Source organism: Sorex araneus, chromosome 1 (genome assembly GCF_027595985.1).
Source record: "Sorex araneus isolate mSorAra2 chromosome 1, mSorAra2.pri, whole genome shotgun sequence".
Classification (NCBI taxonomy): Eukaryota; Metazoa; Chordata; class Mammalia; order Eulipotyphla; family Soricidae; genus Sorex; species Sorex araneus.
Window position 1 is genome coordinate 68,252,958 of NC_073302.1, and position 25,509 is coordinate 68,278,466.

A 25,509-nucleotide genomic window follows, 5' to 3' on the forward strand; every position below is an offset into this window, starting at 1 on the left:
AGAGAAAAGAGAGTAAGCGTGAAGGATTAAGACATAATTTCCAGCTTTCACCTTGGTATTTAATTGATTCTAAGGCTATGTATGTTTTCATCTGAACCTCTATACTTAGTAAGGTGTGCTTATAATCTATGCTATGTAAGAGTTGATGAACAAAGATTAGTATCATTGTTGCCTAGTATATTTGGGTATGCAGTTCCAACTGCTAATATGTCTTAGTGTTAGAGATAGATATTGAGGACAATATTTAGTTGAATTTTGTTGAGAAACCAGGCATGAAATGACTTGAGACTTGATTAAATGAATATAATAAAAATTATTATATTTCAATTTTACAGAATACTGTAGCACTGTTTAATTTTATTGTAAAATGCATTTAATGACATTTAATTTTACAGAATACCTGGCATCTCTTGATGCTATTTTTTTTTTTAGGGGAGTGAGGGTTTAGGCCACATCTATTGGTGCTCAAGTCTTACCCTGGCTCTGATCAGGGATAACTCCTAGCAGTGCTTGTAGGACCATTTGAAGTGCTAGGTCAAACCAGGTTTTGCTGTGTGCAAAGCAGCTGTACTTACTGTACTCTTTGATGCCTCATATTTAATAGCTATGCTGGTAGCGATGGAACCTGGGGAGAGAATTTTAGTGTCTTACATATTGGACCATACTCTGAATTGTCACATTATCTTTACCAACATAAAAGTAGAATTTGAAAGCAAAAGACAAACAGCTTTTTGAAATTTATAAAGATACTAGGCTTATGATGACTATATAAAAATATGCCCAATACTTGGGGTCAAAATGAATTCCTGATGATACTGGATTGTAAGTTATGAAAACAAGGGGGCTATCTATAACTGATTTTTCAAGGCACAAGAAAGAAGATATATCAGATACAAGTTTCAGTGGATAGCGTTGAGAGTAATGTTCTGGTTTAGTGTATCTGAATATCAAAGCAGTGAATTTTTCTTGTAGCTAATAGTCTTGGCAAATATCCAAGGAAGAAAGTGAGCATCTAACATTTAAATGTAAACACTCACTTCACGCTGATGCTATGAAAGTGGATCTTAGAAGCATCAATTTCTGCTCTGTTGGTAAATCTCTTTGTGTGTCTTTAGACAAGTCAAATTAGCACTTGGATTTTTAGTCTACCACAAGACCAGACTAAAGGGGGAGTTGCTGTCACTTAAAGAGTTTGTGACTTTCCCAGGTGTGTTTTAGATGTGGCTTCATGGATGAGCACATGGTACTTGCCCTTTGATCTTGTTTATTCTATTTAAGTTTGTGAACTCATAGAGGTGAATGTTATAAAACATTTAAGTTATTTTAGAAACAAAAAATTGGTAATTATGTTCCCTAGGTCTAAGGAAAGGTACAGTAGTATTTTGCTACCTACTTTGATCTAGTTATATCAATGAGAAGATGGGAAATTTGGCAAGACAGTTTCAAAGCCTAATTTGTTTACATCTGAGGTTACATATAACTTTGTATCTCTTAAGAATGAAAATAGAATGTACAGTCACTGAGACTTGACCAGGTAGTTTGTGATAAAATGTTTGAAAAAGCACATGCATGTAAAGAGAATGCCTAGAGTGATTCAGTTACTATTGCTTTTTTTTTTTATGAACGAGTAAAGTGTTTTCCGTTTTCCTTTGTGCCTTTTGCCTTTCAAAATAGCACAGATTTTTTATTTGCTTCTGCTTTTTCATTTCCTATTGAGTATAAAACAAGTGTTACCACATTTGAAGATTTTTATTAATAGAAAAAAATCCATGTTGAATTTGGTTATATTCCTATCTTACTAATGTTTTTAATTGGGTCCAGTGACAGTGGCTGAGAAAGGAAAACCAAAATTGGAGAGACACCACCAGATTATATCTTTCCAAAGAGACTTTTTGTAAGATCAGATTTAGAATGAAGTAAGTTAACTAAACATTTTTTTCAGTGGTGTCAACTTTCCTTTCTGGGTGCTTCAAGGTATTAGCTACTACAGAGAAAATTGATTTGATAAAAGTAAATTCCATCTCTTTACCCCTTTCTCTCTTTAGATAAGGAGATTATGACATGTAATTTCCTTTTTTAAAAATTTAGTGGCCACATCCCACAGACCTGGGGGTTTGGCACCTCTGCTGGCAATGCTCTGGCGTATGTGTAAACGTGTGGGCCACATCCAGGGATGCGTTGCTGGGAGTAAAATGTGATTATTAATGAACATGGACAGTTCTTTATAGAAGAAGCACAACATTATCTATTAGTATGAGTCCTGATTATTAAAGGTGTCAATAAAAAACGTTTCAATTGTATCATTTTGGTATTTTCATTGCAATTAGAAAAAGTATTTTGTACCAGTACTAGGGGTGGGGGCGGGATTGGTGATGATCAAGGACTCCAGTACAGTGATGTTAAACGTTTAAAACCTATGTCTCAGTGGTTGAATATCACTGCTCTTTAAAATTAGCCTCTGATATAAGTGTGCACATGTATGTGTTGACTAATATTTACTGTAAGGGACATGAAAGCTAACCTGATTCATTTGTTTTTAGGGGCTCTTGGCTTTGGGCCTCAGTGCAAGTCCATTGGAAAAGGCAGCTGCAACAATCTAGTGGTCACCAGCAGTCCCATGATGGTTCAGCGACTGGGACCCATTTCACCTCCAGCAAGCCAGGTCTCTACAGCATGCAACCAGATCAGTCCTAGCTTACAGAGGGCAATGAATGCAGCCAACCTGAATATACCTCCTTCAGATACAAGGTCTCAAGTTACTTTTATTTACCCTCTCCCTATGGTATAATCACATCTCACAAGTGTTCTTCCTTCCCTTTCTGAAGACACCTATGCACACACATGCTGGTGTACACACAAACACACACACTCTCTCTCTCATTTAAGCAACTCTTCCCATTTGCTCATTGTAGCATGTATTCTTAGTATCTTAATCAGCAGGAGTGGTATTATACTGGCTGTCTTGTGTGTTGTGAGAGAAATGAATACCCAGTTTGAGACTCTTTGTTTTAGTCAGTAAAGCACATTGCGGTAAAGCAAGTCATATATCATGACCTAGAAAATTGGTATATTTCACGTACAAATGTATTTCTTGCTTATTATGTGCGTGTGCACATTATAGTGTTCCTAGGCTGCTTTATAAACCTTATGTTTTATACTGAATTCAGCCCACTGATCTAGTCAAATATTTACTGAAAATTTGCTTTTCATAACACTGCAGTTAAAAATCTAGTGAGTGAGTAGAGAAGATAAAGAGGGAGATAATGAATTTCCAATTTTTATAATGTGTCTAGTAAGATACTTCCATCTATGCGTTCTATAACATTTCAGCACAATGTCTGATTAGATGCCTGATTAATAAGGTATATTCTATGTTGTACTTCCATTTTCTTGGGAGACAACTGAATTGAAAAGGAATATAATCCCTTCAGACAATTTTTTTCTCTGTCCCAGGGTTGACATAACATAGAGGACATGCATCCAATATATTGTACAATGTTTCAGGTCTATACTATGTTTGAAATAAATGATTTCATTTTAGAAGCTTTAGAATCTTTTTGGAGAAACATAATTCAAAATTTCTATGCCTTAGTTCTGCTATAACTTAATTTTCAAAGGCATGTGACTTTCTGGAACTCTGCTTCCTCTGGTGGCTAAAGTCAGCTGAGATGCCTTGCAGTTCTTGAATGCTGTCTCTTTTTCCTAATTTTCTCCTACTCCTCATGTGCACTTTCAGAGCACTGCACCAGTCTCCTAGCTGCTATTTGAGACTCTGAAATCATAGAGGATCATTTTCATGCCAATCTTTTCAATTTTTTTTTCTTGTGACAGAGCTTGTTTTTCACCTGAGATTTTTTTTTTTTTTGATGGGAAGTGCCTGTCATTTTCCCATTGATGATTATGCCTTGAGGGACTCCTCAGACTTGCTGAGTGTTGCATGTAAAATTAGCTTTGCTCCTCTTGGGAAACCTTCAGCTTCCTGTCTGTGGCAAGTCCATCCCATGCCTAGAAGGCAGAGAGTCATAATTAATGAAGAAGTTGACATCAGGGAGGGTGCGTGAGACTGTTCCAGATTTGAGACTCTATCTTATGTAGTCTCTGCCATGGACATGCCAGAGCAAGGTCATTATCTTGGTGCTTTCTGAAATATTTGATTCCTTAGCATAATTTTATATCATTGAAAAACAGCATCCGATATTGGAGGAGGATACTGCAATGCTCAGAGAAATTGGGGTCCACTTTTAGTGATACTAGCAACCTGAGCAGGTAGATCAGTGCTAGGGGGTCTAGTTATGCAATAATTCAGCCCAGCAGTGCTGCGGCCCACAGCGGCTACATCAACAGTGCTTGTGGTAGCATCTTTGGCCCAGAGATCAAACTCAGGACCTCATGTATGTAATCCATGCATCCAGCCTTTTGAAATCCTCTTTCCCAGCCTCACAAAGATAATGTTGCATTGCTAGATGTTTTAGACTGTGTATTTAAGTTCAGTACTTCTATATTTGTAAATATATATTTGCAATATAAGCAAAGAAATAAACATTGGGAAATAGCTTAGTGAAGCAGGAAACTTAGTTTTAACCATTTCAATGGTCTCATTTATTTGTGATCCTTAAATTAGTTGAGTGTTTGATTAGAGAAGGGAAAATGATAGGAAATAGCAGTCCAACTTGAAGACATTTTGCTGTTCAGAAAAAGAAGGAAGATGGAGGAAGAAGCCCTGTGTTTTTTTTTTCTTGCCTCCATCTGGGGCTTGCCAGAGATAAGTTGGCAGAATGGACAAGAACTGTTCACTGTGAGTGATAGCTACCCAGTTGCTATAAACTTTGTTCCCCCGCAACCCCACTGATTATCTAATCCTTATTCATTGTAGAAAATTAGGGACATAGAAAAGGAGTTGGTAGTTTATGACAGTTATCTTGAATTCTACCACCAATGTGCAATGGTGGCGTGATTTTGAGATATACTGCTTCTAGTTATATACAAATACATATATAATAAGCATAGGTTTTTCTTCCAACAAACTGGTCTAAAATAGTTTTACAATTGTTTTTGTCAGTTATTAGAAGCAGCTTTATAACAAACATCTCAAACAAAGTAATGGCTTCTTTCCTATGATTTCCTTTTTTTTTTTTTTTTTTTGCTTTTTTTGGGTCACACCTGGCGATGCACAGGGGTTACTCCTGGCTCTGCACTCAGGAATTACCCCTGGCGGTGCTCAGGGGACCATATGGGATGCTGGGATTTGAACCCGGGTCGGCCGCGTGCAAGGCAAACGCCCTACCCGCTGTGCTATCTCTCCAGCCCTGATTTCCTTTTTTTTAAAAAAAATATTCATGAATGAAACTTTAACTTTGTTCTTAGTCTTATTTTGGATATTTTACTTGCTTTCCTTTACTCCAGTACTAGAAGAATTGATTAGTCCAATTCAGTAGGTTGTTTTTGTGTGCGTGTTTGTGTGTGTATGTGTGTGTGTGTGTGTGTGTGTGTGCATTGGGGTGGAGTCACACCTAGCAGTGTTCTGGACTTACTTCTGGCTCTGCGCACAGGAATCAGGATTTTTTTTGCTTTTTTTGCACTCAGGAATTACTCCTGGCAGTGCTGGGGGACCATATGGGCTGCTGGGAATCGAACCTGGGTTGGCCGCATGCAAGGCAAACACCCTACCCGCTGTGCTATTGCTCCAGTCCCAAGAATCAGTTTTGATGGAGATAGGAGGGATGGAACCTGGGTCAGCTGTGTGCAAGATAAGCAACCTACCCACTGTACTATTGCTACATCTCCTTGTTTTTGTTTTTGTTTGGGAGGAGTGGGTCCTTACTTAGCAATGCTGGCAGTGCTCAGAATTTACTCCTGGCTCTGTGCTCAGGGATAATTCCTGGAGGCCTTCAGGGTAAAATTATGTGGTGCTGGGTATTAAATTGGAGTAAGTTGTGTTCAAGACAAGTACCTTGACCCTTATACTATCTCTGGCCCCAACCATATAAACACTTTATTGCACATTCCTGGTTATCAAGAAACCTAGAGACAATAAAAGTCATTTTACTTCTAAAGGAAATGTAGCATTTTGAAGCTTCTGATATATATTTGCATATTGCATTTCAGAGAAGACCTAACCATTTATAAACTCACCACCAGTCTGAAAGTACCAGTGTTCCCAAATCTTACCAATTTGTAGGCATTTTTATTTTTATAACTTTTGCCAATTTGATATCAATATATTATAGTATCTTAATTTGAATTTCTTAACTGTCCATAATAATGAGTATTTTTCATGGATTTAATAGAATTTCAAAACAGTTCATCTTTGACTTCTTTGAGTGTTTTTATTCTGATGTGCACATGTTGGAAAAAGCACTCTTTGTAAAATTGGATTCTGTTTAATATAATGATGAAGATCATGCCCATAACGCTGTATATTTGTCTTTATAAGTTTTCCAGCCACTTCTGATTAACCCCATGTAATAATTAATGCAATATTATACCTTCTTGAAAGTCCAGGAACAAGTCTTGATTTAGATATTGTCAAAGGCTTTAAATGCATCTTAAATTCAAAAGACATCTATCTTCCTTAAGATGACAAAACTGAAGTACTGATCTGGTAGCTTCATATATCAGTCTTGCAAAAGATGTCCACTAAAGGAGATTGCATGCACCTTGTGTAGTTCTTTCTTAGATACTGTGCTTCTACAATTTGTGACGGAATATTTACAAACTAGCTGCAAGTCTTATAAATGATAGATCCCAGGCACAAAGTCTAAATGCTTTGCCAAGTGTCATTTCATGTGTCAGTTACTGAGTTCAGTTATCAATCCAGTTTAGTCATTTCAGATTTTTAAAGGCACCGCATTTTCATTGCCTAAATCAGAAACAATTTGGAGGTGATTTCTGAGGATACTTCCTAGAGTGTCCTTTTGGGTTTAAGCAAGGCCACATCCGGGACGAAGGTTGGACTTTGGGTTCTCTACTAGTTCTTTCCCTCTTTTTTATTTTTAAAAATTATTTTGTAGCTCCATGCACTAACCCTCTAAATAGTTCACAGACATTCAGACTTGCCAGCCACTCCTCTTCCTCCCCTCTTTGTCCACAACAGTAACTTTCCTCTTTAAAAAGAAATGCCAAGTTGTTCCTTATACTATGCTTTGTTTCTCTTTCTCCACCAACTGCCACACTAGTCCCTCCCTCCCCCCACTCTCTTTTTTTTTAGTAACTTAAGTTCTGATATCAGCATCCCCAGGTTTGTCTTTCTCTTTTGTTTTCCTGTTTTTGTCAATTTTATGTCCTTATATTGTGCACATCGGTGAAATCATTTGATGGTGTTTTTTTTCTTCTGATATTTCACTTTGCATAATACCCCAAACCCACTTTATTTTTTTTTTGTTTATGGTGAAATTGCCTCAATTTTATAGTTGGTAGCTTTCCATTATATAAATGTACTACATCTTCTTTATCCAAGCATATATTTATGGGCATTTAGGTTTCATCCTTATTTTAGCTACTATAAATAAATATTGGGATGAAAGACTCTCTTTAATGTCTGACATTTTACAAAGACATCCTGACTTCTAATGCAGGGCTTATTCTTTTGGGGGAATTGACCAGGTTCGTGGACAAGAGCTTCTAGAGAGATGAGGATTCATCACCACATATGTAATGTGTATTCTAAAATGAATCAGTGTGAGAAATTCACTGTGCTCTGTAAGTCAGTGCTTACTTTGAATTTGGCATTGACCCAAGCAGTTTAACGTGGTCATCAAGCCTCTTTCTGGCCCAGGGTTACTGAACACTTCATCAACAGCTCCCTTACCTGGTTTTACTGTTTTGTTTCCTTATATTTTTAAAATTTGTCCTTTATCTCTTTCTTTCATAAATAGCTTCAAATTAATCAGTCACCATAAGTTATATCCTTAGAATCGAATGAACATATGGAAGTGGAGATTGCTCTCAGTATGGTGATAGAACTGCAGCTCTTTGTCAGTATTTCCTCCATAGGCCTGGTAGACATAGCAGCAGGGGTTATATGCTAGAGTCTGTGGAACAGTTCAGTCATTTAATATTACAGAAAGAAAGCAAGATATGTGGAGTCAGTTGTAGCTTATGTGACTTTAAGCCTCCTGTACTAGTTCTTTAGTCAGGGTTTGTATTAGGGAACCACATTGGGATATGATGTTGGGAAAACAACAGAGGTGTCTGTGATTCTGCTAGGTAACTGCCCACAGTGCTGCTTCTTTGTGCATAAGGGTCTTCTTTTTTTTTTTTTTGTTCCTTCTCTTCTCTCCTTTCCTCTCCCTTCTTCCCCTTCTCTCCTTTCTCTTCTCTTCTCTCCCTACTTTTCCTTTCCCTTCTTTCTCCTCTTCTCAGTCCCCCCCAGTCTCTTCTCTCTCTCCACAATTCTTCCCTTTCACCCCTTCTTCCCTCCCCTCCCCCGACTCCACCTAATTCTTTCCTTTCTCCTCCCCTCCCCTCTCTTCTTCTCTCTCCACCTTTCTGTACCCTCCCCTCCTCTATCTTCTTCCTTTTCTTCTGCTCTCTTTTCTTTTCCTTTTGTTCAATACTGGAAAAATTTTATAGAACTTTGCTTTATTCTTTGTAAAAGAGATAATTTATTTTTATTCTTATTTTTAATCTTTTGACTTTGGGGCCACACTTGGGTGTTCTCTGGGCTCGCTCCTGGCTCAGGAATCTCTCCTGAATGTGCTTGGGGGCCATATGCAGTGCCAGAGATTCAACCTGGGTAGACCTGGGTGGGCAAGTAGTTTACCCAGTGTACTGTCTCTCTGGCCTCAAGACGTAGATTTTTAAAATCCATATTGAGTATCTCACAGGGTGCATCATATGAGATACTTCATAGGAAAAATACTTTGAAGCTCTAAATAATGGTTAATTCTCATATAGATGAATGATTTATTCATTTTATTAATTTTTTAAATAAATTCATCAAATTTATTTTTGGAAATAACTGTTTGATACTGGGCAAGATAAAAATTATTCCTTTTGTAGAAGTGCTTTGGGTTTCCTTCAGGAAGCAATGCCTACAGATGCTTGAAACTAGTTGTATTTAAGGTGCAAGGTAGAGTATGTAACTTCTTTGGAAAGAAGATGCTTATTGAAAGCTATGACACTTGAAGAAAATCTCAAGGATTAGAACATTGGAAGATGAAAGATCTCAGTGGTGGGCCACATAGCAAAGGCCATTTGTTGGAAGTTTTGTTCTTATTAGGTGTTGGAGATAGAAGAGTTTTCTGTCTATACTATAGACTCAGTAAATAAAACATAGGATTTGCTTTTGAAAAATTTATAACCGTCTTAGAAAACTGAAGTCCGAGTTAAGGGACATGCCTGCATGGGATATGCTCAGATTTAAAGAGCTATAGTTAGATGTAATTTGAGAAAAATAAGAACCATCTCTCACCAGTGGAGTGAGCAAACATGTGTTCTGTAGGTTGTCCTCAAAGCGAGTGATTTAATTTCATCTGCAATGTATATACAGGTGGGTAAAACACTTCCTGCCTGCTAGTTCCTAGTTACAAATTGGAATTGCTCCAATAGGATAGTGACCAGATAAACACACCAACTTTGAGAATGTACTATAAATTCATTTTAAACCAGGGTCTAAAAGAAGTTAATTCTCTTAGTCTCTTATGTGACATTTCTGCTGATTTGGCTTGGATTGGAAAGCAGCTTCCCAAAACTCTTTGGTGAAGGGACCATAAGGCTTTGGACAGACAGTCACTAGGATCTTTCAACTAAGCTCAGCAGGGAGAGGTTCATGTAACAGTCCATGTCAGTGGCAGTCGGACATAAATCCCTGCTGCTTGTCATTTACAAATATCACTTCCTAGGTGGAGGAATGCAGTCTTTAACTGTGTTGCCTTGCACTGTGCATTTTAGATTTGAGATGTTTCCTGGCTAAAATCTGCTTGTAGGAAACTATTTTGGCTTCCATTTTGTGGAAAGGACTGAAAGGAACAGATGGCATGAATGCTCCTTAGCAACAGGTTGTCATTTAACAGCTGGAAATAGTGAATGGGTTCATCCTAGGAAGACGTGCATTCGATGTAATAATTTGTTTTGATTAATTTTTTTAATCAGACAGAGAAATCTTAACAATTCAGTGCAGATACATATAAATAAGCCAGGTGTTTCTGATGGACCCCATATCTGAGTTGGGAAGCACAGTGATTTCTGTCTAGCCTCTTCCAGACAAATTTCCATCCAAGCTTTCCTTGTCAATGATTTTTAAGGCTGTGAAGTCATCTTAAAGCAAAATGAAAATTTAAAGTGGCCAGACTACATGACAAACTTCTTTGAAATGCAGATAAATATTGTGACACGTGAAATATGTTTTGTCAAGGGTCAAAAGAACAGGAGAGGTATTGTTGTAAAAGTCAACTTCTGAAAGTGAATTATCTACTCTTGGCCCAAAGCTGTGATGTTTTAAGGACAAAGCCTTGTCAAAACCGCTACATGACCTGACTGCATAATCTAGATATGATTTGACTGCTGGTAGTTAATTCCTTATATGTTCTAGCTGCATTTCATTTTTTTCCCATTTCCTGAGATGTTTTGCTCTTGTGTGACCACTGATAGTATGAATTAACTATCTTTAAAGGATCTTTACCATTCCATACTATCAATGAAACTAGATTGCGACATTATTATTTGAACTCATAGATCCTCTTTGACTTGGCTCATTAACTTTTATTCCTAATCCACTGTGGTTTATTATGCAGGAGGCCTGGGTTCTATCCAGGTACTGCCAGGTCCTTTGAGTATTGATTAGAGCAACTCTTGAGCACCGAAATCAAGGAGCCCCAAATATAAAAACTGAAAAAGATTACTTTAATTTTCTTATGGGAGTTACACCTGGACATCCTTACTCTGTGTGTGTGTTTGGGGGATAAAGGCATGTTGTCTGGGGATACTTCCAACAGTGTATCCCCATCATGCTGTAGTGGCCTCATGATTTGGTGCTCAGTCAGGCCCAGTAGTGCTCAGGGGCTATTCGAATCACAGTTGGCCTGCTCAAAGGGACATGTGCTAGGGGTTGAATTCAGAGCCTTGTACTTATTAAGCCTGTGATCTGTCCCCTGAGTTATCTTTCCTGACCCATATGAGTTTGCTTTACTTCATTAAAAAGGTTTTACTCAAAGTCTGGACTTGTATTTAGACTTGTATTACATATATAATATACATATTATACATTTCTATATATATCACAGACCTATTTGTAATGTGCTGCACACAGTTGGTGTTTAATAAATACTTGCTATTGGCTTGCCATGATAAGCATTACTAATTATTCCCAGGCCTCTAATTTTCCCTCTTTCAAAGAGATATTTAAAAATAAGGCAAGGGCTATTTATTATCATTAAAGCATTAAGATTACTTAAAACAATAGATCTTTTGTTTTATTATTCCAGTGAGCATTAGCCTTTATTTTTCTTCTTGGTAAAATGTTATTTACCTGGAACTAAAAGCTCTGGGTTTTATCTTAGCCAAAGAATGTGTGTTTAGCCGAGAATGTAATTAGGGGAAATACTTAAGGGATTGTCAATGCAATGTTCTTTTAGCTCTTAAGCAATCCATATCCTGCTAAAATGTTTGTCTTTTTTCCCCTCTCCCCCTCCCCTTTTCTGGCTGCTGTTCTAGGTCCCTTATTTCACGTGAGTCTTTGGCATCCACTACTTTGAGTCTGACCGAAAGCCAGTCAACCCTGAGCGTGAAGCAAGAGTGGTCCCACGGTTACCGGGCTCTCCCTTCGCTCCCTTCCAGCCACGGTTCACAGAATGGCATTGATCTAGGGGACCTCTTTAGCCTGCCTCCTGGTACTGCTGTGTCTGGCAACAGTGTCGCTAACTCATTGCCGTCTTACCTTTTTGGCATGGAAAATAGCCACTCTCCATACCCTAGTCCCAGGCACTCTTCAGCCAGGTCCCACTCGGCCCGTTCCAAGAAGAGAGCCCTGTCCTTGTCCCCACTGTCCGATGGCATTGGGATCGACTTCAATACCATCATCCGCACCTCGCCCACCTCACTGGTCGCTTACATCAACGGTTCCAGGGCTTCCCCAGCCAACATGTCCCCGCAGCCCGAAGTCTACGGCCATTTCTTGGGGGTGCGTGGCAGCTGCATCCCCCCACCGTGTTCCATGCCCAGCAGCCAGAAGGGTGTGCGAGTGGCCTCTGGTGGCCTGGCGCTGCCCGCCTACAGTGAGGACAGTGCTCTGGAGTATGACCGCATGCAGCAGCTGGAGCATGGCGGCCTCCAGCCGGGGCTGGTCAACAACATGGTGGTGCAGCACGGCCTGCCCGGCCCCAGTGGTCAGCCGGCCGGGCTGCTGAAAACCGAACGCCTGGATGAATTCCCTGGCAGTGCCCTGGACTTGCCGTCTGCTCCTGCCCTGCCACCTCTGCCGCCACCCCCTCAAGGACCTCCACCCCCCTACCACGCCCACCCGCACCTGCACCACCAGGAGCTGGTTCCTCACACACAGCTGAGCCTGCCCCAGGCCGCCCTGGAGGAGGACGGGGAGATGGAGGACTTAGGGGGCAAGCACTGCTGTCGCTGGATCGACTGCAGCGCCTTGTATGACCAGCAGGAGGAACTTGTGAGGCACATCGAGAAGGTTCACATAGACCAGCGCAAAGGGGAAGACTTCACCTGCTTCTGGGCCGGTTGCCCTCGAAGATACAAACCCTTCAACGCCCGCTATAAACTGCTGATCCACATGCGAGTCCACTCGGGGGAAAAGCCCAACAAGTGCACGGTGAGTTTCCTAAACGCCATGGTTCTATCATTTCAGATTGCGGTGTGTCTTACCAAACGCAGCTGCATGTCGGAGGACATCTTCTTTTCCAAAGTTGGGTGCTCGGGGTTCTGGGCACCCAGTGGGGACCCATTGCATTCCTCTTTGAAAGTCTGGGGAAGGGGTGTGACTCATAGTTATTTGTGACTGGAGTCTCTTTCCACTTCTCGATTCATTTTTCTGCAAAGGCGCCTGATCCATCACCTCAGGGGACGTTGATCTGCTCTGCCCTGGCCAAATTCTTGGCAAGTAGATGTCCGCCTGCCTGCCTGCCCGCCTGCCTGCCTGCCACAGAGTTGAAGTTGCTAAACCAGGCAGAGCAGAGAAACAGACACTCTGCCACCAGTACATATTAGCTCTTTTCCAAAGCAAATATTCAATGATGTTTCCCTTCTCTCCAATAACTGGGAGAATATTGGGGTTGGGGGACATGGGATTCCAATATTTGGAAAGGAACTCACACTTCGCAGCCTGGCCAGTAAAAATGTTGCTGCCTGCACCCACGCACCTGCACACTACACACTCTCGGGGTGTGAAACTAGTTAATGATTTATGGCCAGCATAACCACCCCCCGGGGAAACCACAGTAGCACTCTCAGGAACTCTCCACACCGGAAGGAGAGAGGGAATCTTGTGGACAGGGAGAGGGAGAAAGAGCAGAGCAAGAATCGTCCCTATGATGTTGAAGGACTTAGAGGTGGCGTCTGTATCTTCCCATCTCCCTTTGTACAGCAGTGATCCTGGAAATACTTCTCTTGGCCAAATTAATCAGTTGTGAATAATATGACTCTTAAAAGGTTTCACAATTACTTCACACCTAGCATAAACCCTCAGGGTTTACAAGAAGGACATAATCCTTGGGATCACAGAGCAGCATTTCACAGTCTTAGACAGCTCAATTAATTCTTGGGAAAAAAAAAAGATCCTGTGTTTTATATTAGTTTAGATGGGCAAGAATCTTTTTTTTTTAGTTATTTGTAGATTGAGAATGGTAGATATTCTCTGGTTATTGATATGCTACAGGTCATTGACTGTTTACAGTACAAAAGTCATTAATTTATTGAGATAGTGAACTTCTAGCCAGAGTTATTTCTTTCTGTAGTATGTCTTGATGATAGATAATCGGAACCAGGTTTATATTTGACCAAGTTGTGTGAAACATACAAAAGAAAACTAAGCTGGTAATAGGTAATGCAAGTATTAGGAGCACTTTTCCACTTGTCCAGTAAGTATTCTTAAAAGAGTTTTTAAGAATTTCTGGCAGAATAAAATTGCATTTCTTGTTACATTATGCCCCATGTTGTGATTTTTCTTACGGAAAACCTGAAGCTGATACGTTGTGAGCATGCCAGGTTATATGAGTGAAAAGTGTAATTACATTCCAGGCGGCAAAACCTTACTCTGTCAGTAGAGTTCTGCATTAAAAATGCCAGAAAGAGACAAGCAATTGAAGGCAATTCCATTTACTCTGTTTGGAACACACTGGTCTGTTGGAGGCAGGAAAGACATTCAGTCTCCGAAGGAAAACAGTCCAACCTTTTAGTTCTGACTAATCCTGGCTGAAAATAGTTTGCTGGATTTGGCTTTACTGAAATAAACATAAAGGCTTGAATTATCCAAAAAAAGTTATTTTGCAGTGCAAAATTAATTTTTGAGTGATAGGATTTCCCCCATTTTCCCACTGTTTCCATATTTCCAAAGGTGTATAAGTTTGTGAGGTTGACTTTTGCAAAAGTGCATGATGACTATAAAAATAGAAATGTTTCGGTGAAAGAATAAGCTGAGAAGGAAATGTTTGCAGGCCTCTTTGTGTTGTTCAGGATGGGTAAGGGAGATATTTTCTCTCTCTCCTAGTCTGCCCTCACCTTATTTTCAGATGAAATCTTTATACAATTTTGCAAAATAGCATTTCAAATCTAGGAGCCCAAAGCATTTACTTATACATGCTATGGTGCAAATCTCTCTATATATAAAATAGGATTCCTTAAGAGCTGACTAATTCTTCAGTTCTAGTCTTGTAAAAAAAATTTTTAAAGCATAAAGACACCCATTTTCCTATAAAACATACACATCAGGAGCATTGTCTTCTCAAAACTGTTATGCTGCTGCATGTCATTGCTTGATTTGCAGGGCCATAGCTAAGTGACAGCAAATAATTTTCTGTGAAAGTTTAGCAGTCTTCTTAAGTGGTAGTGCACAGATAGAAGACATTGTGTTTTAATAAGGATACATTTTAAAAAGATGGATTTTTCTGCTTTTACAAAACCAGTCTTTACATTCTTGGAATCCAGACACAAAGAACTGTTAAAACTGAATTGTTTCATCTCCCACTGCTTTGAAATCTGATGGTAGTTAATTCAATGCCTAAGATCCTGCCAAATGAAATGACCGCATTCTTCTTTTGGAGACGTGAAGGGATCTCTAGTTTTTGTTTTGTTTTGGTGGCTGTGTCACATGCTGTAAAGACTAGGAGCAGTTTAAATAATAAGACCCAGTTCACTTTTGCTTTACGTGTGTTTAACTCCTATTAATTTTCTGTGACCCATAGTTAGAGTTAGTCATCATTTTCACTTACTTAGTTTATTGACCCAAGAAAGATGTGATGACCCAATTGTGTTTGGTGACCATGACTACAAGCAGCACAATGAGCTTCTGGAAATCATGGTCACAGGAGGGTGTGTGAAAGGGCTACTCTGTGATCGTCTGCTTACAGTAAGAGCTGACCCGGGATCCTCCCCCAATGCCAAATTTTGCTTCATGCATGGGAGAACACGTTCTCAGAACCTCTGACGGTAATACCTTATTTCCCCAGAACTCTGGGATTTAGATCACTCAGGACTCTAGGTGGCAGAACTAGGGGAGGATTGATTGTTAATTCATTATTCAGTTAACTTACTGGAAGAAGGGAATGTTTTTTTTTTTTTCCTTCTTCCCACCCAAACAACTCCACCCTTCTTTAGACCTCATTCGTAGTGCTTATGTGGAATGCTAGAATAGCTGCTTTCCATCCGGGCCTGACTGTTTCGAGAGATATTCCTATCACCAGCCTTAGGGACCTGATAGACCTAAGTTAAATCTGAAACTGGGATATGGCCAAATTATATTTAAAAACTACTTGCTTGAGTTCGTTCACTACTGTCTACTAGATAAATAAATTTCTAAGTGCCAGGTAATTCTGTTTAGATCTTCCTGAGTTTAAAGCAACCCCAACATTGATTATCTTCAAGTTACCAAAACTTTGAGACTTTCTTCTTATGCTGAATTCTATAACAATTTTTCTGAGATCATATGGGTTCAGGTTATCCAGTCAGAATAGGTCACAGAATCATGGATTTTTTTCTCTCCCAAACCTTTTTTTTTATATTACTAAAAGGACATCATCGGATATAATCCAAACTGTGGATGTACGTTAACTAACCATCGCCAGCAGGATCTATAGTAATGGCTCCCTACAGGGTGCATGCTGAGAGTATTGTTACCAGAAGTAATTTTGCCATTAAGTTGAACAGTGTGCAGTGCCTGAGCAGTACACCCAGTAAGGTGTGTTCTGAATGAGATCAGGCACACTCTGTCTGCCAGTACTTCTCATGAGAGTCTATCTGATCGGCGCAGAGAGAGCAGCAGTGGGATATGGTTGTGTTGCCAGGATCAGAAACACTGATGGCTTGCCTCATACACAATAGAAAGCAGTTGTGCTGGGAGGTTGGGAGTGTTAATAAGAGAATTAGGGGAATGTGGATTGCCACTTAAATTTTGCTTATTTTTCCTGGATAAATTTTATCCAATAGCAAAAAGGAATTTTGCAAACCTTTTCCCCACCCACAGATTTTCATGAAAATGTCACTGACCAAAGACAGCTTTGAATTTTGTATGAATTGACTCATTTCTCCACAGGCATTTTGCCTGGCAAAATCTAGAGTATTTGCTTTGGCTTGGATGTTGGGCAGTTTGCTTTTTAAGTAACATTGGATTATGAATGCAAGAAAATAAATACAGAGCTGGGGCCATGTCCCCATTCCTCTTTTATGGCCTGATTTATGGGTTCATGGGCCAGCTTTTGCCATGTAAGACATTTCTTGAGGAAAAGTCAACTCATTGTAAGCTGTGTAAGAAGGTTTTTTCACATCCTTTATTTTGTTATTTTGATAAGACTTGGCATTTATACGGTGACCACAATTATATAACCAGAAGGGACCTTAGGAAAAAATTACCTAAGCTTAACTATTGGTTACTACTCCATAACCTACAAGTTGGTAACAGTTAGTAAATATTTAGTAATGTCAATACCAACGTGATTGTGGAGAACATGGAAAGCATTAATATTGTTAGTTAAAAATCGATGTAACCATTTTGGAGAACAATTAGCAAATACCCAGTATAGATGAACACGAGCATGTCCAACAAAATCACATCCTAGTGAAGTGTTTATTCTCAAAAATATCTTATTTATGATGACAAGGAGGCATGCAGAAAGTTGTTTATTGCAGCTCCATTTTATTAAAATTATCAGTAACATAATTGTTCATAAATAAAGCAATATGATAAGCTGTGGTTTATTCTAATGTTATAATACAAAGAAGTTCAAAACTAATGAGCTAGATATAATCTAGCTGCAGATCAATATCTGTTGACATGGATAAATGTGTTAAACAAAAAAAAATTAAATGCAAAAGTAAATATGCAGTTAAGTATAATTTATGTATGTTATGTATTTAACATACATAAATTATATCAAATTTTTCAAATCTACTTAATTAAACTGAAGAATATTTTGCAGTTACTGTACATACATAATTACTTGGTGAAGCAGTAAAACGGTGTGGAAGGATAATCAGTAAATTAAAGTAGTAGGTACTTCTTTAGAGAGGAGAGAATTAGGAAAAAGTGGCATGAGGGGATTTTGCTTTTATTCTTTCAAAGAGTGAGAGAATTGAAACAGAAATGGAAAATATTATTTTTAGCTCTGTCTTGGTAATCTAGGTGTCATAAATATCTTAATAGCATTGTCTTCTCTCTGCTACCTGAAATATTTAATAGCTATGAGTATATATTTTTACCTAAAAATAAAGGAAAATTAATATGGCATTCTAGCTCCTTTCCACACAAACATACCAGTTTTTCAGATGAGGAGAACAAAGCCTACAGAAACAAAGTGATTTTTTTGAAGAACACTACCTGCTCAGAGGCTTCAAGGCAGTCATTCTGCACCTGGGTTGACACTGTCATTGGTGGAGAGTTTCCCCGGAGTGTTTGTGCTCACTACAGTCTCTGATATAATCTGTTTAAGATGTACCCCTTCCAAGGGGGTCCCCCATGCAGCCTATTGTGATATTTGCTAACTCTAAAATATTTCAGGTTCCCCAGTTGAATGCTAGAGAAATGAAAGCTGACCTTGTCATGTCAGTGAAGATATAGGGCTGCAGTGTTTAACATGTGTACATCTTCATCCCCATGGATGCCCTAACAATAATTGGGGTAATACTATGTTCCCTAGGGATAGACTTTATGGACCAGATATAAGAAAGTAAATGAGTGTGTGGTAGTGGGAGGGGATTTGAGTATCTAATTCATGGTCAGGGTACTATTTTCCTACACAAGACAACTCTAGTTTGACATGGGGCTCTGCTGAGCAATGCAAATCATTGCTCTGTTCTTGCCTACTTTACTTGAAAGTGCAATGGACAAATCTATCATTTCATTCTCTTGTTTAAAGGTGAGACGAAGTGTTTTCCATTCTAAGTACAATGGAGTTTTTTTGCTTTTAATATAAAATAATCTTCAAAACATTTTTGTTACTATGGAGATTTGTGAAAAGTTGGTAAATTACCAAAATACTAATTTTTTTTATCAAATCTGCTTGATGTGATTAAATAAATAAAATTAACATTGATATCCTCTTTGTCTCTTGAGTCTGAAACACCACCAATGAAACATCTGGTAAAGATCAGAGAGAGTGTAGCTTCCAAATCACATCCCACAAGGCATCAGTCTGTCAAATATTTAATTCAAAGTCAATGATGAAAAAAAATCGCAAGATTTTTCCTGGCAGTTTTACATAAGAAAGAGATATTGGCATGTTTATCTGTGTGTATACATGTTCAACATACTGTAGACATCTATATGTCTCCTTAATTTACAAAACCCTTGGTAAAGGTAAAAGCAAACCCCTAGAAATTCTCTTCAGATGGGGTATTGACCAGAGTCTGTAAGGCATCTGTCAAATCCGATTTCACATCCCCAAATGCAGTTTAGAAACCTGCCATTTGGTAGTGGTTTGATTTTATTTCCCTTTAGAAGACATTTAATCTGCTTTACCTGGGGAACTGGTCTTTCATGAACTTTGTCCTAAAAGGAAATTCATAGCAGATTTGGACAAATGTTTCAAAGTAAATCTCAGTTTGTGTTTCTTTGCCCTCTGATTCTGAGAATAATAAAAAAGCAATAGATAATGAGAGCACTCCTAAGAGGTTAAATATTTGAGGCTTTATCCTCATTAAGCAAAGTTATTAACTACATGGTGGTTAATGTTCCTTTTATTTCATATTTGTTTTGTGGGTTTTCTTTCATTTTATGCCCTGAAATAATGTTTTTGAAATTAGAAAGAACAAATGTAAATCTTTTATAGATGATCTGATGAAGGAAATAGTTTTAAACCATTTGGGGTTTGTTCAGATAAATATTTAAAAATGTATTCGTCTAGTTCAGTCATACTACAGCAGTGTTGAAAATTACTTTAGCATTTTATTACAAATGTCTATTGTGATTTTTGGAATATATTTTGATTACCTATTTTTTAAGTCATTGTATTGACATCTTCTGAGTCCAGATACCATTTGAGTCTAGAGAGTAAAAGACCAAACACAAATACTTGTCAAAATAGATATAATCTGATTTTCTTTGATCTTTCAGAAGTATTTTCTTCAAGCTCTGGTAAATGGTGTGAAAGAGATATACTGCTATTTTTTTCCAGGGAAATGTATTAGTTTCCCTTTTAATTACTGACTCAGTGGCTTATAGACTATAAGTAAGACAGTGTTTTTTACAACACAGGGCAGTATGTGTGCCTAGCTGGGTAGGCAGGCTCAGTCTCTCATTTGCTCAGTTTCTCATTTATGCAGTTTCACCCAAAAAAGAGATCTGTGTGTTTAACAGGTCATCATTTGTATAGGGAGTTAGAGTATATAGATATTTCATAAGAAAATAGAATTAAACATTTTATTCTAGTTTGCAACACAGTAATTAATTTTCTTGAACCATATAAGAATAATGATATCCTTTTTAGGAGTATTTTGAAGCATTAAAAATGGTTAATTTGAAACTTTGGTGAAAAATTAGGAAATGAGATGACTTGGTTCTTATTGTCAGTTGGTGACAATAAGAATGCTTAAATATACCAAAGCACGCTTAGTTATCATATGATCTGTACTTTGGGTGACCATATAATTATTTTAAATTGAATATTTTAAGGCACAGAGTTCTACTTCATTGGAATATCATTGTCAACCAGGTTTGTCCAGAAAAACTAAGATGAGGCATTTATAAGTTGTTAATTATTTGCAGATGTCTTTCCCATGTTATGTATGCATTGAGATTTGTCTACCCAATCAACTAATACTCATTTATTCATTCATTTGGTCATTGTGTATTGTCCATTGGCCAGAGTCTATTTGACAAACTGTGAGATACTGAAATTAATGTGACATTTCCTTAAAGAACTCATTCTTTTTGATATATCAGCTGTATAAAACGTTCCTCACGTAGGAATCAGATAGGGCTATAGTATCAAGAATAACGAAATCCCGTTAATCACCGATTTCTCGGGCCGGCTCAGTAACATCTCATTTCGTCCTTTCCCTGAAATCTTAGAAGTCTATCTCGACTTGGCCCTCCTAAGGATGTTGCACTGGGGGCTCTTCAGGGTCAGGGGAATGAGATCCAGCTTGTTACTGGATTTTGCATATGAATACACCATGGGAAGCTTGCAAGGCTGTCCCATGGGGGCAGGAAACTCTCAGAAGATTGCCAGTTTCTCCCAGAGGGAGAAGTAGGCTAAAGATAGCACTTCTGAGAGCTTGCTTTTAAGTCTCTCTCTGGATGTTTGTTGTTGATGGGATTACACACACCTGGGTTCCTCTGCCGGTACCTTCATGCATGAGGCTTGTCCGAACGTGTGGAAAGGGGCCTCCAGCATGGCTGTAGCTAGGTTCTGGTGGTCTTTGGCCACCGGGAGCTCTGCTTGGGGTGGGGAGGGAAGCTGGAGCCCATCCCCTCCGAGAGGCCCCGGGGAAGACAGCCAGGCGTGCAGGCAAGAGACTCTCTTGGGTTTGTTGGGCTACAGTATAAGTCTGTGAAAATTATTTTATTGGGAAGACAGAAGAAGAGGCTTCCAACTAGATGTAGAGCTTCCGGGAATTGGTTACCTCTTGGAAGAAAACAATAATTTGCTTAAAGAAAAGGGAAGAGGCCATTCAAATGGAAGCAGAACAGAGGCACTAAAGAACTCAGAGAAAGGAACAGTTTAGAAATAGTTTTATGAGCTTAGATTAGGTGGGAGTGAAAAATGAGGCTAGAAAGTCACCTCGAGGCAATAAAAATCTTTCTTAACTATCAAATAGGAACAGTTTTAAAAATTAGAATAAGACATCTGGTTAATACAATGCACATTTTTAAAATCTAAGAGGGTAGCATCACTGTGGGAGCAAGCATTAGATTTTAGCACAAGTCTGAAATGAAACTTCAGCTTCCTCCATATTGTCTCCAGGGTCTCTTAATACATTGATGCTGGTACTACAATTTGCATAAATTTAGCCACATTTGGGTCCAAGCCACCAGTGTAAATAGTTGGAATTTTCATAATCAAAAGTTTAAAATCATTAAAAATATTGAGTTAACTTATATGAATGAAAAATTTGTTCTATCCCAACACTCAGAAAGTTATGCCAGCCATTTTTTCCCTTGTAGGTAACCTCTGTCCTACGTGTTTGAAAGTAAATTATTTCTATTGCTCGTAAAGTCTAATGAACTCATTCTATATAAGAATGAAATGAGAGATACTCTTAGCATTAATATGTTACTTGAAAAGGTAAACGATAACTAGAAGGCATTATTATAATGCACTGCAGCACTGTCCTCCTGTTGTTCATCGATTTGCTTGAGTGAGCACCAATAATGTCTCCATTGTGATTTGTTGGCATATCGAATATGCCACGGATAGCTTGCCAGGCTCTGCCATGGGGGCGGGATACTCTCGTGGTGGGGGCAGGATACTCTCGGTAGCTAGCTGGGCTCTCCAAGAGGGACAAAGGAATTAAACCTGGGTCAGCCGCATGCAAGGCAAACACCCTACCCGCTGTAGCTCCAGCCATTATTATAATAGTTTAAGGTAACACCTCTGTGGTATGATAAAGATTTACTTTTTATTATTTTTCTACTATAACTTCTTGTGTTGATACAGTCAAGATCCTTCGATCCAGCGGCATTGTAGGCAGAATATAGGGTGAAAGACAGGATTTTGAGGATTGTAGCCAGAGGTTTTGAGAACCGGATTTTAAGTGGCACATTTCATTTCTTCCTGTCTCTTTTTGGCCACATGAATCCACAAAGGATACTGGAAAGTATGATCTTCTTGTCTGTACTGAAAGAAATTAATGAGCATTGTTTCTGCTATAGGGAACTCCTTCACCTCTGGTTTATCCTGCTTCTCTATATCTTCTTGCTTTAGTCTTGATCTTGAGCTTTCTGTGAGTGGTGACCCTGACTCATCAAAGTGGTTTTGTTAAAAAGACTATTTCTTCCTTCTTATCAGTGCTGGCTCCAATTACTTGTTTTCAGCTTACTAAATCTTTCCCAGCCCAACTATTTTTTTTTTCTTATTTACTCTCCAAGGATTCCATTACCATACAGTCACCACTGCTGGGAAAACTTGTTATCTCAAGTGAATTACTCAGTTTTCCCCACCTTGTCCAAATTACATGTTCTTGGTGCATGCTTCCCCACTGCTCATCATCTTTCTAAGTCATGAGGATGTGTGATGTCTTCATGTCCCACAGGCACTCATTCTTGAGGGAGATTTGCTCATTATGGAAGGGCAAGGTCTTAAGTGAATCACCAAGGAGTCCACCATTGTGAGTGGAAATTTGGTGTGAAGAGCTATTTTACTACAATCCTGAAACACAATATTCCCTGTCTATTCATAAAGTTGCTTATTTGATACACACAGTGTGGTCATAAATGCTCTTCTATTCTCTGAATGCTTGCTTTTTGTCATGAACTGGCACACACTCAAGGAAAAAATGACAATGTGCCTCTATGGACACTTTTGGTCCATTTCCATAAATATATTCAAACAAAATAAAACTGCCTGGCTCTTTATTCTATGTCCTTTAGTGTATTTAAGCTTGCAAAATTACCCCCAAGGATGACAAATTGTAAACATCATGCAATACCACAGCCCTGGTTCAAGGGCTGTCTTAGTGTTCTGCCGACATTCACCCTTCCCTAGAAACGTTTAAAGTGCTTTAGGAAAATGAAGCTAGGCAAACAGGCTTATCGGGAGCAACAATAAAAAAAAATCATTGATTCTAATTAGGAGGAGCCACACACACAGAAACAAAGCTGCTTTTGTGTAGTGGAAAGTCTACCTGTTCTCTGAAACACATGGAGTGCTTTTCCATGTTTTGGATAATCAGGCTGACAAAGTCTCAGGCCCTTGACCTCTTGGCCCATCTTAAGGAATTCCGCTGCACATGTTGAAACTTGTTGAAGGTATTGGTGGGAGGCCTACTAGGATATACGTACGTTGTTAAGAAGGTGTGGCAAAGAGACAAAAACTTTTGTTTTTGAGCATCCCAAACTGCAACATAAATCAAGACAAAGTATATTCAAGTTCTTGAAGCAAGGGTTGAGTTTATTGTAATTATTTCCATTTGTCTCTGCAGCGAGTACTTACTCCAATAGTCCTGTGTATTGACCCACCACTGGTCAGGACTCCAGCTGCAGCTCAAGCTACCCGAGTCAGTCTGCTCGTTTGTGTCCAAAGAAGGCCAAATTTCATTTTAACTTGGCTTTTGTATAGTGAGCATAGAATGGGGCCTTCATGGTAGAATCACAGAAGGGGTCATAATCTTAGCAAATAACATAAACAAATCATTTTGATTACTCACTCCATTGAGGTAGGAAATCCGATTTTGCAGCTATTGCCATCACTTTTCTTGAATTCAGAATTGAAGAAAAGAATGTATTTCTGTACATCACAGGGCCAAGAACCTAGATTTTGGTAAAGGAATCAAAAGTTTAGTAAAAATTAAGAGTACATATTGACTCTTTGCAGTATCAATGTTTTGTTTTCAGGGTGGAGTTTCATAAAAGACTATTTTAGTTGTCTGTACATCTCCTCCAATGAGTGGTTCGCCAGTTACTGTCAGTGTGAAATAGGGGATGGCAAAAAAGGGGGAGGGCCATTGGTTCTGAAAGGAAGATGATGCCAAGTGTCTTAACAGATTCTGGCTGCATTTGTTAAACAGCTGTGCCTGGGAGTAAATTTTGAAGTGGATTCTCACTTAGCTGAGATTAGAACAGACCCAATTGAAGATGTCTAAAAATGGGGAACAATTTTCAGTTGTTAAATTATGTATTTATATGTTTCTAAAAGCTTTATTCTGACCATCCCTAAATCTGTTTCCATGTTCATTCTTAATTCCAATATTATATAAAATTTGAAAGCACAGCATGATATAAAATATCTTAATAAAATTGCAAGGTCATTTGTAGAGTTGTTTTACTTGAAAATCATTTAGATATTTAAATATTTGGCTTAAATGTATTATTGCAGATATCTAATTATAGGTGTGAATATTCTCTGAGCTTTCTAAAAGTGACCCTTAGGTACAAAACAGAAAAGTTTTAGATGATTTTCTATTTTTCACACTGTTACATATTTATTGGGCAACTGTTCCATGCCAGTCTCTCTTTCAGATCCTGTGGCTACAGCAGAGAGGTCTGATACAAAACTTTCTTTCCTGTTTGAGCTTATATTTAAGAGGAGGACAGAAATAATGCATAACTATTTAGGGGAAATGTATTCCAGGCAGAGTACAGCAAGTGTAAGAACCTTAGTGTAGGATATTAGTCTGACGCATTTTAGAAACATCAGGGAGTTTCGGGTAGCGAAGTGCAGTGGACAAGAAGGAGAGAAAATGAGGTCAAGAAAAAACTATGATCTTAGTTGTTTGAGACCACATAGATCATTAAAAGGGTGGTGCTCAGTTAAGGAATGGTAGGATCTGATTTATGTTTTAACAAAATTACTCTGTACTATATACAGAATATATTAAAACAGGGAGAACAAACCACCATGAATGGGAACATGTAGTAGTCTTCTTTTTGTTTTCCTCTCTGTCCAGTGGTTGAAGTAATAAATATATTCAGTCTAATAGGTTTTTCTAAGGATTGGTTATGTGGTACAGGAGAGAGATGTGTCAAAGATGACTCCAAAGTTTTAATGAATATCTAGTGGAATGGCTAATAATTTTTGTGGATTGGGAGAAATTGTGGTAGATGTGAGAAGGAAACAGAATTTGGATGGAGGCTTGTTAACTTTAAGGAAAATACGGTCAATCCCAGATGATAAGTATCAAGATCAAAGAAGTCCAGACTGATACAATTCAGAGGTCATCTGTGTATAGACCTACTTAAGGTTAAGA

General features: G+C 38.5%; 1 protein-coding gene across 2 annotated transcripts in view; it reads left to right on the plus strand.

The window, feature by feature from the left end:
- The window catches only part of GLIS3 (GLIS family zinc finger 3), a 521,896-nt gene that overhangs the window by 175,985 nt on the left and 320,402 nt on the right, over positions 1–25,509 (plus strand). For both annotated transcript variants that reach the window (XM_055122898.1, XM_055122891.1), the window contains 2 exons: positions 2,541–2,748; positions 11,653–12,769. In XM_055122898.1, coding sequence (XP_054978873.1) covers positions 2,618–2,748; positions 11,653–12,769 — 1,248 coding nt within the window. In that variant the 5' untranslated portion in view covers positions 2,541–2,617. The remainder of the gene's footprint in view (positions 1–2,540; positions 2,749–11,652; positions 12,770–25,509) is intronic.